At 38.0% G+C, this 14,726-nt stretch overlaps 1 protein-coding gene across 1 annotated transcript in view; it reads right to left on the minus strand.

Annotated features, from left to right (window-relative positions):
* Positions 1-5,482: 5,482 nt before the first annotated feature.
* The window catches only part of LOC126481479 (aldehyde dehydrogenase 1A1-like), a 112,012-nt gene continuing 102,768 nt past the window's right edge, over positions 5,483-14,726 (minus strand). The window contains exons 9-12 of the mRNA XM_050105258.1: positions 8,037-8,201; positions 7,515-7,672; positions 5,702-5,776; positions 5,483-5,621 (exon numbers count right to left, since the gene is read on the minus strand). Of these exons, the coding sequence (XP_049961215.1) occupies positions 5,552-5,621; positions 5,702-5,776; positions 7,515-7,672; positions 8,037-8,201 (468 nt within the window). The 3' untranslated portion in view covers positions 5,483-5,551. The remainder of the gene's footprint in view (positions 5,622-5,701; positions 5,777-7,514; positions 7,673-8,036; positions 8,202-14,726) is intronic.

The raw sequence follows: 14,726 nt of genomic DNA on the forward strand, positions 1-14,726 counted from the left end.
GGTGCTCTCGCTCTGGCTGTCACAAGACAACTGCTGATTCAAGTGACTAGTGGCTAACGGCCGCGAAACAAACAAAAGACGGTTTTAGGGCGCTTTCTGTTCTAAACGATCAAGAAAACACTAAGAAATCTAACACGAAAACTACGTAAAGTTTTATCAAGAACTGTTAGTTACTATGCAGAGCAGATAAACACAAATAGAATCCCTTCCTTAGTGGAAGGTCGTAAACAAAATGCAAAATAAACGCTTTATACAAACAGTACTCGCTGCTGCTGGTGCTCTCGCTCTGGCTGTCACAAGACAACTGCTGATTCAAGTGACTAGTGGCTAACGGCCGCGAAACAAACAAAAGACGGTTTTAGGGCGCTTTCTGTTCTAAACGATCAAGAAAACACTAAGAAATCTAACACGAAAACTACGTAAAGTTTTATCAAGAACTGTTAGTTACTATGCAGAGCAGATAAACACAAATAGAATCCCTTCCTTAGTGGAAGGTCGTAAACAAAATGCAAAAGAAACGCTTTATACAAACAGTACTCGCTGCTGCTGACTTTCTTTGAATGACTTTAGAGCTGTCACAGAGTTTGGGTAGTGAAGTGATATTTCCAGTTGAGGTTCCTCCCGGCAGATAAAGGCTCCACAACTGTCGTACTTGACCGTGTGGAGTATGTGGCAGAAGGACTGCGTCAACTCTCCGACACCTCAACCTACAAAGCTGTTACCCAGGATCCCATTCCCTCCATCCAGACTGAGCTGCGAAAAATCCTAAAAATCCAAGGTCCCTCACAAGTTCTCACAATGGCCTCCATAGACTTACTCACTCAACCTGAGCCACGTACCCCTACCTTCTACCTATTACCCAAAATCCACAAAGAGAACCATCCTGGCCGTCCCATTGTAGCAGGCTTCAAAGCCCCAACCGAACGTATCTCAGCTCTGGTAGACCAGCACCTCCAACCTATCACCCGCAGACTCACATCCTACATCAAAGACACAAACCACTTCCTAGAACGCCTCAAATCCATTCCCACTCCTCTCCCACCTGAAACCTTTCTTGTCACCATAGATCTTACATCCCTTTACACAAACATCCCACATACCCATGGTCTCTCTGCCCGTGAGCACTACCTCTCCCAACTCCCGCCTGTAGATCTTCCAAAAACCTCGTTCCTTATCACACTAACCAACTTCATCCTCACCCATAATTACTTCACTTTTGAAGGCCAGACCTACAAACAAATCAGGGGAACGGCCATGGGAACCAGGATGGCTCCGTCCTATGCCAACCTCTTTATGGGCCACATGGAGGAGGCTTTCCTGAAGACACAACAAGTGGCCTGGTATAGGTTTATAGATGACATCTTTGTGGTCTGGACTCATGGTGAAGAAACACTCCTTGATTTCCTCCATAACCTCAACTCCTTTTCGAATCTGAATTTCACCTGGTCCTTCTCCAAAACCCAAGCCACCTTCCTGGATGTTGACCTTCATCTTGTTGAAGCTCACATCCACACCTCTGTCCATATCAAACCTACAAACAAACAACAGTACCTTCACTTTGATAGCTGCCATCCTTTCCACATCAAACGCTCCCTTCCCTACAGCCTAGGTATTCGTGGCAAACGTATCTGCTCCAGTGAGGAATCCCTCAACAATTACACCAATAACCTGACCAATGCTTTCCTCTCCCGCAACTATCCCGCAGACCTTGTCCACAAACAGATTTCCCGAGCAATACATTCCTCCCCATCCAACAACGATGTTCCTTCTCCCAGACCACACAGAAGCATCCCCCTTGTCACCCAATATTATCCTGGCCTCGAAAACATCAACAAATTACTCCGCCAGGGATATGACTTTCCCAAGTCAACTCCTGAAATGAGATCATCCCTTGACAAAATTCTCCCCACACCACCCAGAGTTGCCTTTCGTCGCCCCCCTAACCTCCGTAACATCCTTGTTAAGCCCTACAATATTCCCAAACTACCTTCTCCACCCAGCGGTTCCTACCCCTGTAACCGACCCCCCTGCAAAACCTGCCCCATGCATCCCCCCACAACCACCTACTCCAGCCCCGCTACTGGTAAAACATACACAATTCAAGGCAGGGCCACGTGTGAAACTACACATTTCATTTATCAACTGACATGCCTGCACTGCACAGCCTTTTACATTGGCATGACAACAACTAAACTGGCTGAGCGCATGAAGAGACACAGACGAACTGTCCGCCTAGGAGATGCCCAATACCCAGTAGCGGAGCATGCCCTCCAGCATTATTCTAGGGACCTAGGAACCTGCTACACTGTATGTGCCATTTGGCTTCTCCCACCCAACACCAGTCCCTCTGAACTGCGGAGATGGGAACTTGCACTCCAACACATCCTTTCATCCCCCCATCCCCCTGGACTGAACCTATGTTAAAAATGGTTCAAATGGCTCTGAGCACTATGGGACTCAACTGCTGAGGTCATTAGTCCCCTAGAACTTAGAACTAGTTAAACCGAACTAACCTAAGGACATCACAAACATCCATGCCCGAGGCAGGATTCGAACCTGCGACCGTAGCGGTCTTGCGGTTCCAGACTGCAGCGCCTTTAACCGCACGGCCACTTCGACCGGCTATGTTAAACAACCTCAATCCCATTTACTCTTCAGTCTTCTCCTCTTTCCCTTTCCTCTTTAGCCATTCACACATCTTTTCATCCTACATAGTTGTGTTTATCTTTATACTATATACCTCTTTACTTCTGTATGCATCCTCTTTGGTTTGAAGCTGGCACAGTACTTACAGTAGAATATCTTTGGCTTCCCTCTGACAACCATGCCTCCATCCTTGCTACCCTCCCTATTTTGCTTTCCCTGTTGCTTCATAACCTGGGTTGTGAGTAACTGTATCTCCCTTCCCTTCTTCCCTTTCTTTCCCCTCTCTCCTCCTCGATGAAGGAACATTTGTTCTGAAAGCTAGGAACGTAAATTTTCGGTTCTGTTTTATGTGTTTTATGTGTATCTATTGGCTGTACTGAGCTGAGGTAAGTACTGGCCAGCCCCTCTATCTCTTTGTTAGTATTTGTTTAAAAAGGGAAATGTGTTAGTTGGCAAGAACAAGCAGAAATCCAGCAGTAGTTGCACACTAGAAAGCTAGTCAAAATTACTAAGGAAAGTTACTAAAAACTCAAAGAACATGCACATAATGTCAGAAATCAATAATTCCAACAACAGACTTAAAAGGCTGTATTTAAATGTAGTGAAATGAGAGACAGGACAATAGCCACAGAACAGGATAACATCACTACTGAACTGTATGGAAGGGCTATAAATGATGAGTCACAGGTAACATACAGATTTAATATTCATTTTATTAAACATAGTCGAAAGTATTAGGACAAATAGTTGAAGAAAAAAATCCCAGCAGTACAATGAAAAATCAAATCTCATAAAATTCATTCACATGAATGTATCACCAAATTCTCCTTCTGAAATTAAGAAAATGATAGATTCTGTGAAAAAGAGCTCATCTGGTTATGATGGTGTTTCCAACACAGTACTAAATACTTGTTCCCATATAATAAGCTGTGTCTTATCTGAAATATGTAATCCTTCACTAACTCAAGGCTTCTTTGCCGAGAAGCTGAAATATGCCATTGTTAAAACTGCCTTTAAGAAAGATGATAGGAGAGTATTGTCAATAAATACTGACCTGTTTCAGTGCTGATATCATTTTCCAAAATTTTTGAGACTGTGATGTGTTCTAGAATACCATCTCACTTGAGCAACAAATCACAGTTCAGATTACATAAGAGTTTCACTACTGATAATGGAATTTAAATGTTCACTTACCAAATTTTACTAGTATTAAATAACAAGATAGTGCCAGTTGGTATTTTCCATGACTTATCTAAGGCATTTGACTGGGTGAATCACAATATCCTCCTAGATGAATTGAACTTTTACGGGATTGATGGTATAGCCTGGATAATGTCTTATTTACCTAAAATAATGCAGAAAGTTGTACTTAGTAATTCAACCACTGTAGACAGAGGATATTGTTCTGTCTGGGGAGAAATCCCCTACACTCATTCTTATGTCCACTATTGTCCCTCATATATGTAAACTGGGAAAAAAACACATATGGGGATCAGCAAGGCTCAGTCTTAGGTACTCTGTTGTTCCTCATATATGTAAATGATCTTCTGTCTAATAGACAATCAACAGAATTAGTTCTTTTTTCATATGATATTAGTATTATAAACAATCCAAGCATACATACAACAGTAGAAGAAATGGTAAACTATGTTCTTAAAAGTATCATTGACTTGTTTTCTGTGAATAGTCTCATCCTCCATTATAAAAATGCATGACATATTCAGTTCTATGCACCTAGGAGTACTATATCAATGATAAGTGTAAAACATAGTGAGAAAGTAATAAATAGGGTAAAACTTCAGAATTCTTAGATTTCCATAATGATAAAAGCTTAAACTGGAAAAAGCATCTTTGGAACTCCTAAAACAGCTTAGGTCAGCCACATTTGTGTTTAGAATCATTAAAAATCTTGGGGAGAGGCAGGTCAGTAATTTGGTATATTTTCATTCAATGATTGTTTATGGAATAATGTTCTGGGGTAACTCATATTTAAGAAATAAAATGGTTATTGCTCGAAAACATACTGTAAGGATAATATATGGTGCTCACCCACCATCATCTTGCAGAAATCTGTTTAAGGTGTTGGGTTTTCTAATTACTGCTTCACAGAATAGTTATTCCTTCATTAGTTTGTTGTAAATAATCCATTCCAGTTCATAAGAAACAATTATGCACATAACTACAATGCCAGAAGGAAAAATAACATTCATTACTCCACATTTAGATTGTCTTTAATGTAAAAAGGGGTACACAATACCACAACTAAAATTTTCAGTAGCTTACTCAGTGCTATATGACATCTGACAGATAGCAAACTAAAATTTGAAAACAAACTGAAAAAGTTGGTACTTTACAATCCATCCCACTACATCAAAGGATTTCTATTATTGTAAAGTGTAAAAGGTGGTGGATATTACTCAGTTGCATCTGTATATTTAATAATAATAATGATAATAATAATAATAATAATAATAAATTACTTTATAAATGATCAGTATTTAGCCGTTTTTGTAAATTAATTTGTGACATGAAAGTAAAATAACTCATTCCAAATAATTATAATTTACTGTGCAAATGATCCATGGAACATGAAATTAACTAAGTGATAACATATCTTGTATTATTTACTACAGTTTCAATGGGCGAACATATACCACAGTCTTTTTCATTGTTAATTTTTACTACGTCATCTTTCTTCTTCACCAGGCTTATCAGTGTCTCCTGTACGTATATACAATTGCCATCATTTGTTTAAACTGAACTACAAAAGTTGGATGCTAGTTATAGTTTTACTGTCAAAAGGTGCATAAAGGGGTTAAATAAGAAGAAGGTGATGTACTTTGAAAAAATAGTTTTTACTTCCATATTGCTCATTATAAAATTCTTATTTGATTGCTGTAACATCTTATGATTTTTTTGGAAGTTTCACAAACACTGTCTTTACCTCTAGATATTCATGCAGTGTTTCTTCTCCCCTGAAAAACATTAGTGACATTAATAAAAAGTAGTTTTACTAAGTACTTCATTTTAGTTGTTAACCTGTATATTTACTTACAGTTCCTTGCCAATTCCTGACTGCTTGTAGCCACCAAACGGTGCTTGTGGTGAAAAGGCATTGTAGCAATTGATCCTTAAAAAATAAACCATCAGTTATTGAAGCGAAATTAACTACATTGTCAAGTGATGAAAATATGTAGTGTAGTATAACACATATTACTTTCCTGATAAATTTCTTATTGTTTTTATACACTACTCTGAGTGAGCAGTAATGATATCTCAAGGAAGTAATGTCTCTAACATTAATCAATGATTTTAAGAATAGTTTGTGGAGTTCAGTTTTAAGCAAAGATGGAAACATGTTAGTAAATCATCTCTTTAAGACTACCACAGCCAGCTCTTTTAAACTTTTTTTTTTTAGTCATCAGTCTTCTGACTGGTCTGATGCAGCCAGCCAGAATTCCCCTTTTGTGCCAAGCTCTTCATCTCAGCGTAGTGCCTACGCTCTACATTCTCACTTATTAGATGCATTCCAATATCTGTCTTCTCCTAACACAAGCTCTCCTTCAGGTTCCCAGGAGAGCTTCTGTAACGTATGGAAGGTAGGAGACGAGGTACTGTCAGAAGTGAAGCTGTGAGGACAGGGTGTGAGTCGTGCTTGGGTGGTGCAGATGGTGGAGCACTTGCCCGCGAAAGGCAAAGGTCCCGAGTTTGAGTCTCGGTCCAGCACACAGTTTTAATTTGCCAGGAACTTTCATATCAGTGCACACTCCACTGCGGAGTGAAAATCTCAATATGATCCTTCTGCAGACATCTTAAATGTGAAATTCGAAACTTCAGCTTTCCTTTTTCTGTCTCTATTGCCATACCAAACTGGTCAATGAGTGACTGCATAGAAGCCTTTGACCTGCTTGGAGATCTTATGTAGGACCAGAATTTTCTCAGGTTCTCATCTATATTTTTTGCTAACACATGACAGTGATATATATTATAACATTGCATTCCATTTTTATTTAGAAAGTTTTAGTGAATGTTTTACATGGTTTTAGCCATTCTATCCTCGTGTCAATCTCATTCAATGAACATCTTATAAACATGACTTTCATGCAAACAAACTAGCACTACAATGGACTCCCATTTTTATTGTGATGTAGTGATTCTATATAAATTGGCCTTCAGCTCAGTTTTGAATTGTATAAAATACCAATTGAATTAAAGACATGTTGCCACTATCTAGCTCAATTGCAAGCACAATAATTATGTCACAAGCCTTCATTTCAAAGGCAAATACCTCAGCTGAAGGTGAGCAGTGAGTGGCAGACAACATGAAGGAGAGACTGCCAAACATTGTGCTGCCCAAGCCGCAATATCGTTTCCATTTAAAATAATTTTGCTGCAGTAACACTGATGTGAGCCACACTGGAATTTGGACCAATCTGTGTGTTTGGATTATATGTTTTTATTTGAGCTACCAGTGAAAATAATAAAGAAAATACAGCAGAAGTGCATAATTTTGTCGTAGGGTTAGTCAGTTATATGTTTCATTATTTAATTAACAAAACAACCTAGATCAAGTTTTATTAACTGTTTATAGTAGTTTTGGCCAAATTCGGCTGTCCCCAGATCTAACACAAAAATAGAGGACTGTTACTATCACCACTGTCAGCTGGTGTGTTTCATAACCACCCAATAAATTTAAAAAATACAGATCATTAGGAAGATCTCATTACAGTATCATAATGACTTTTTTAGCACAATGGGACAACTAAGAGTCACACAAAACTAACTCACTAAATCAACATCATTATTGTTGACAACAATAGCATTGATTTATATCTTTAGCAGCTATTGGTGGTAAGAGTAAGACTTACCAGACATTGCCAGCTTCCAGAGCATTAGCATACATCAGAGCATTATTAATATTTTTAGTCACAATTCCAGATGCTAGCCCATAAGTAGTATTGTTAGCTCTTTCAATGGCTTCTTCCAGAGTTTTGAATTTTATAATACTTTGTACTGGTCCGAATATCTGAAATATTTTTTGTGCAGTATTTAAATCATATTTTAAAATTTTAAAAGAGTATTGCAATTTTTTTACATTTGAGTAAGTTTTTCACAAACAGATATGAACATATGTATAACATTATCTAGAAAATAAGAGAAAGATATGAAAATCAGACATAAGACATTTATTATTTGTTGTTAAACTTCCTGTAGTGTCGTAAACATTCATGTGTTACCACCATTTATCAAAACCTATACATTATTTACACAGAAACAGGAAAATTTGGTAATCATAGACAGACTTCTACATGAAAAACTTAACCTTTCTGAGTAGTCCACAGATAGGCAAGTTTCAGCTACTAAAAAGGGTAATGTTATGATGTTCTTACCTCCTCTTTTGCAATTTTCATGTCATCAGTAACATTTGAGAAAACTGTTGGCTTGATAAAGTAGCCAGTTCTACCTATACGTTCTCCACCGCATTCAAGACGGGCTCCTTGTTCCTTTCCTGCTTTAATGTAGCCCAGAACCTTATTCATCATCTTTTCATTAATCTGAAAATAATTTTCTTTTTTAGATACATAATATAGCACCTACTCTGCTAAAAAGTTCATTACACCTGAATTTTGTTTTTAGGTTCCATGTTACTATTTATGATAATTCTTCTGGAGTTTTTCAAAATACACCACATTTTATTGAAACATACCTACAAGTATTACACTTGATAATGATACAAGTTATGTATAAAGAAGCTACAAAGATATTCAGTCAGATCTTGACACAACTTCAATGTTGTGCAAATACCAGCAACTCGCCTCAAATATTCAGAACTGTGAAATTGTGCCCTTCACAAATTTATTTTAAAAAGTAGTGTCCTATGACTATAGTATTAATTAGTTTATGTGTGTCAGCTCATACAAACACTGGAGTGTAACAATCTGTATGGATATGGAATGTAACGATCACAACGGCTCAGATGTGGGTAAAGCAGGTGGCAGTCTTCAGTTCCGTGCTAGAATACTTGGGTAAATCCAGTCAAAGTTGACAACAGAGATTGCATACAAAACACTTGTGTGACCTATTCTAGAACACTGCTCAAGTGTGTGTGACTTGTACCATTTAGGAGTAACAGGACAGGGTAGTACTGAACTAAGGGGAGGGGTAGAGTGGACAGCCCCCCCCCCTCCCCCTCCCTCTCATTGGGCCTGGTCCTGCAGGGGCGGGAACCTTCAATTCTTGAGTGCCTCGAGATTAAGAGCCACCTCCCTCCCCCCCCCCCCCCCTCCTCTGCCATTCCCCCCATTCTCCCCCACCCCCCACTCCCCACCCCCACCCACAACCACACTGTATTTAATCAAATCCCAAAGAAGGCCAGATGCAGTTTTGAATTCATGGCCCCATACACATGCAAAATTTGAACATAGGTACCTACTATCAGAACATGGCAATTGCCAGTGGACATGTTCAGAGTTTTTGTAAAATGCTGCATGAAACTTAAAACTGTAGAATGATAACCACTTGTCTGCTAACTGCAATTATTCTACATGAGATGTTTCTTGCCACCTTTGCCTGATCTTCAGAGGTGTACTACAAGTGCAGTTTAAAAATATGTGTGTAAGTGCAGTGAAGAGCTTACCAGTGATTTATTAATTTCTTAACCTTCTCAAAGGTTATCTATAATTATTATAGAGTTTATTTTATCAATATGGTAAGTAAACTAGAAGAACTAGAGTGGAGTCATCTAGATTTAAGCAATGGTTTTATCAGCTGTGGACATCAAGATCAAAACTAGAGTCATCTAGACCTCATATGCCAGAACTACGAACAGAAAAGTGTTTTGAAACATTTTTGTCTGCTGAACACACCTGATATCGCATAAATGGTTATCTAGTTATAGTTGTATTGTGAATACTGGAAGGATGTGTTAAGTGAAGTGAGGATGTACAAGTATGAAAGCAAAAATATTTCTTGACACAGTGGTCCATTACTTTAAGATTGCCTTTCCCCTTAAAAGACTAGTAACTCATAATTCAAATAAATCAGTTTATAGGGCATAGATTACAAAGGGAATAATCAGCTCCTATTCTACAAAAAGGAAACAGTATGTGGAAAGCAAAGGAACAGATGATCCCAGTTTTCATTCTTTTATAAAAAATACAAAAAGATACTTAGGAGAGTTATAAGTAGGCTAAGAAAACAGCAAATAATCATTATATAAAAAAAATTATAAGAAAATAAGAAAGGCAACATCGAATGTCTTTAGAAGCACCCTTGGAACAAGAAGTATTAAAGAATTAAATAATTTAATACACAATGCAACTAAAATATCAGATGCAAAGGAGATAAGTAAAACTTTTAACAAACATTTCTCAAGTGTTGTGTCTAATCTTGTATCACAGAGTACTTCACCTGCACTGTCTTTTCCCACACCAGTAACTCAAGATCAAATGCTGAATAAGTAGCAGCTCATTTTCATGTAGACTGGTGCCAAATCTGATAATTTGTTAAAAAATTTTACTCTAGAAATTATAATTCCACTTTGTGATTTAATTAACAGTTCCATAATGACAGGCTGTTTACCAGATGTCTTCAAAACTGCTAAAGTTATCCTCTGTTTAGCAAGGGATACATAAATGATATCAACAATAATCAACCAAACTCTATTCTTTCTGCCATATCAAAGATCCTAGAAAAAGTAATATATTCCCATATAATTTCATTCTTTGAAAAATATTGCCAACTCATAGAATATAAGTTTGGTTTTCATAGGAATAGGTCAATTAATGAAACTTTATTTTCTTTTGCAGGTGAAGTTCTAAGTGCTTTCAATGACAAACATTCTGTCTCTTGTCTTTTTATAGATGTGACTAACGCCTTTAACATAGTCAATCATTCTCCACTTATTGGAAAACTAGAATGTCATGTCAACACAGGCACTTGCAATATGTGGTTTCAGTCATGCCTCAGTAACAGAAGGCAGGTGGTTGAATTTTCAAACAAAGACAGCATTAGAGTTCTATCCAACAAAACTATGATCAGGTGTGGTTCCCCTCAAGGTTCAGTCCTAGGACCTTTACTTTTCCTGCCTTGGAATCTGCCTAATGCCTTACCTGTATTGTTTACAGATGACACAAATCTCCTTTTTCATAATCTGTCTCTCCAGGTTGTTAAGGAACTAATAACAGATTCTATGAACAGACTAATTTTTTGGGTACAAAAAAACAAGCTACCATTAAATAAAAGCAAAACTGCCTTCTAAAATCACCCTACCTACATGCAACTCATACTACTTGACAATGAAACAATAGAGCAAATCAATGAGATCAAAATTCTTGGTGTGTGGCTGGACAATAACTTACAGTGAAATATTCACAGAGGAAAGCTACTAAACAAACTGAGTAGTCTGTGCTATGGTTTTCATATTCTTAGTCAGTCCTGTGATATCTCCACCCTAAAACCAGTTTATTTTACATTAGTACACTCCGTTCTCTCATATGATATCCAGTTGTGGGGGTCAGTGTTTGGAAAATTTTTCTGATGAAAAAAAAAAAGAAAAAAAGAACCTTGAAGATAACAAAACAGGTGTCTCCAGATACCTCCTCTAAGCTAATTTTCAGGGAACTGAAAATACTGTCTGTTCCCTGCATTTATGTACTACAAACTGTATGTATTACAAACTTTGCATTTGTTTTGGACTAATAAGTCTATACATGATCATAATACTTGTACTAGTGCAGGCATTCACCTAAATAGTCACAGATGGCTAAAAGTTTGCTTGGTGTCAGAAATATGGGCAGTGTGCTTTACAATAAGATACTGCCATCAATTAAGGAAAATATAAATGCATTTAGGAATAACATAAAAAATCTTACTTAAGCATTTTTTTTTATTCTGTTGATGAATATCTGCAATTGTATTTGACCTAAGAAATTCTGGTACTCTTAGTCTACAGAGTGGCTGTACTGTAGTATGTATAAGTTTATTGTATATAACTGATGTGAATTCTGCTGTTATGTTTCTGTGTATTATTTTTTATTTTTGCTATTGTTTATGTGCAGCTGACTAAGTTTCTTAACTGTGATATGGTTTGATGAGCTGTGCTGTGCTCAGTGATTAGTGTATTATCACACATAAACTAATCTGTTCAGCAATATTGTATAATTTATGGCTTAAAAATTGTATCACATATAAAGTGAAGTTTTGTTCTAAAAATTTCAAGTTTGTCCAGTACCCTTGTATATCTTGTACATGCAGGATTCGATGGACTAAATAAATAATAATCAGCACATTCTTGATAGTGGCTTTGATGTGAAACATAAACAATAGATCCAAACAAGAGGGAAATCATGTGATGATTTCATTTGTAGTAGGGACAATATACCTATTAAAGAACAGAAATGACGGCATTCAGTTTGAACTTTTTTTTAAGCCACAATATTGATCACAAATATTCATTTATTCATTTACTGGTTTCGATCATACCAATTATCTTGAGATTAATCTAAATACAGAAATGTGCATATGTTATAAAAATGTTCATAATGGTAAACAACAAATTTAATAAGCAGTGTCATAATATACACAGACTGGAAGCTTAGCAAACATACCTCTCTTCCTGAAGTTAACAGAGAAAATATTTAAAGTGTGTAGCCTTAAGTGGCATTGTCACATAGAGTAAAATCACAATAAAATACACACATCAAAAAACGTTTTGCAATCACCTCAGCTCTGAGAACTCCGGAACCTGTACAGAAAATTGAAATAGAGTTCAACACAAACATCATTTCTGCCCTTTTTATTGCTCATGAAAACCACAAGTTGCATGTTGTACCACCATACAGCGAGACCTTCAGAGGTGGTGGTCCCGATTGCTGCACACACCGGTACCTCTTATGCCCAGTAGCATGTCGTCTTGCATTGATGCGTGCCCATATTCATTGTGGCGTACTATGCACAAGTTCATCAAGGCACTGTTGGTCCAGATTGTCCCACTCCTCAATAGTGATTTGGTGTAGATTCCTCAGAGTGGTTGGTGGGTCACATCATCCACAAACAGCCCTTTTCAGTCTATCCCAGGCATGTTCAATAGGGTTCATATCTGAAGAACATGCTGGCCACTCTAGCTGAGCGATGTCGTTAAGCTGAAGGAAGTCATTCACAAGATGTGCATGATATGGGTGCGAACTGTCATCCATGAAGACGAATGCCTTGCCAATATGCTGCTGATATGGTTGCACTATCAGTTGGAGGATGACATTCAGGTTATGGTGCCTTCCATGACCACCAGCAGTGTATGTCAGCCCCACATAATGCCACCCCAAAACAGCAAGGAACCTCCACCTTGCTGCACTGACTGGACAGTGTGTCTAAGGCGTTCAGCCTGACTGGGTTGCCTCAAAACACGACTCCGACAACTGTCATGTTGAAGGCATATGTGACACTCATCGGGGAAGAGAATGTGATGCCAATTCTGAGCAATCCATTCGGCTTATTGTTGGGCTCATCTGTACCGTGCCGCATGGTGTGATGGTTGCAAAGATGGATTTCGCCATGGACATTGGGTGTGAAGTTGTGCATCATGCAGCTTATTGCGCACAGTCTGAGTCATAATACGACATGCTGTGGCTGCTCAAAAAGAATTATTCAACACAGTGGCATTGCTGTCAGTGTTCTTCCAAGCCATAATCCATAGGTAGTGGTTATCCACTGCAGTAGTAGCCTTTGGGTGGACTGAGCAAGGCATGTCATCGGCAGTTCCTGTCTGTCTGTATCTCCTCCATGTCCAGACAACATCGCTTTGGTTCACTCCAAGATGCCTGGATACTTCCCTTGTTGAGGGCCCTTCCTGACATAAAGTCAGGTTGAACTACAGACAACACAAGCCATGTACCTCCTTCCTGGTGGAATGACTGGAACTGATTGACTGTTGGATGCCCTCCATCTAATAGCTGCTGCTTGTGTATGGTTGTTTACATCTATGGGAGGGTTTAGTGACATCTCTGAACAGTCAAAGGGACTGTGTCTGTGATACAATATCCACAGTCAACGTCTGTCTTCAGGAGTTCTGGGAGCCAGAGTGATGCAAAACTTTTTTTTAATGCGTGTAATAACCACACATGTCCTGTAATGTCAGGTTGTTGCTTGCAAACAGCTGAGGGTGGTGTGGCTACTAGATGTTGTTGGCCAAGTACAGTTTTCAATGGTGTAATACAAAGTTAGTAGACTTCATCTGCATACAACTAAATTCAATATATATAATGCAGTTAAAAGGGAGCTAGAATTATTATATGAGTCACAGTGGAAATATTACTTCAAATTCTGAAGGGTAGCTGCAAGTATGTGTATATGCCATATGCAGAACAATAAAGTTAACTGACAGCAGCTTGTCAAATGGTGAAATAAGTCACAGACACAGTGGGCTTATCAAAAACAGATCTGAGAAACCACTCACAACAGGGGGCCAAGAGATAATGAAAATGAAGAGAATGTGGAATAAAATTAAGTAAAGCTCCAAGGCTAAACAAAAATATGGTAATGTCCTATGATTAATATTACAAAAGCTAGTGCCTAGAGGTAGTCTGTGACATGTACAATACACAAATAAGCAAATTGAAAAAAAAAATCAGCATATCAAACCATGATAAAAAGGCTGTGGGCACAATAGATTCACTGAAGCCAAAGCAAGAAAAATGCGAGCAACAGGGGGAGGAACAGAGTTATGTCAGGAAATAATACATATGAAAGCTTTTCATATAGTGGAAAACAGGCTTTGGGTCCAATACAGGCAGTCTATGTATATTATAACACTGCTTATTACAGTTGTTAACTTACCATTATGTACACTTTTTTAACATATGCACATTTCTGTATTTATATTAATCACAAAATAATTGAAACCAGTAACCGAACAAATGAATATTTGCGATCAGTGTTGTGGCTTACAAAATTCCATAACATTGGATTGATGTTACCTTCACAGTGCTATGTCAGCCCCCATCAATTATGTTATAACTTGTAACTTGTTAGGGGACAAAATGTTGGATGACAGAAGCTGTTGCAGGACTTCTCTTTTACTTGCA

Source organism: Schistocerca serialis, chromosome 5 (genome assembly GCF_023864345.2).
Source record: "Schistocerca serialis cubense isolate TAMUIC-IGC-003099 chromosome 5, iqSchSeri2.2, whole genome shotgun sequence".
NCBI classification, from domain to species: domain Eukaryota; kingdom Metazoa; phylum Arthropoda; class Insecta; order Orthoptera; family Acrididae; genus Schistocerca; species Schistocerca serialis.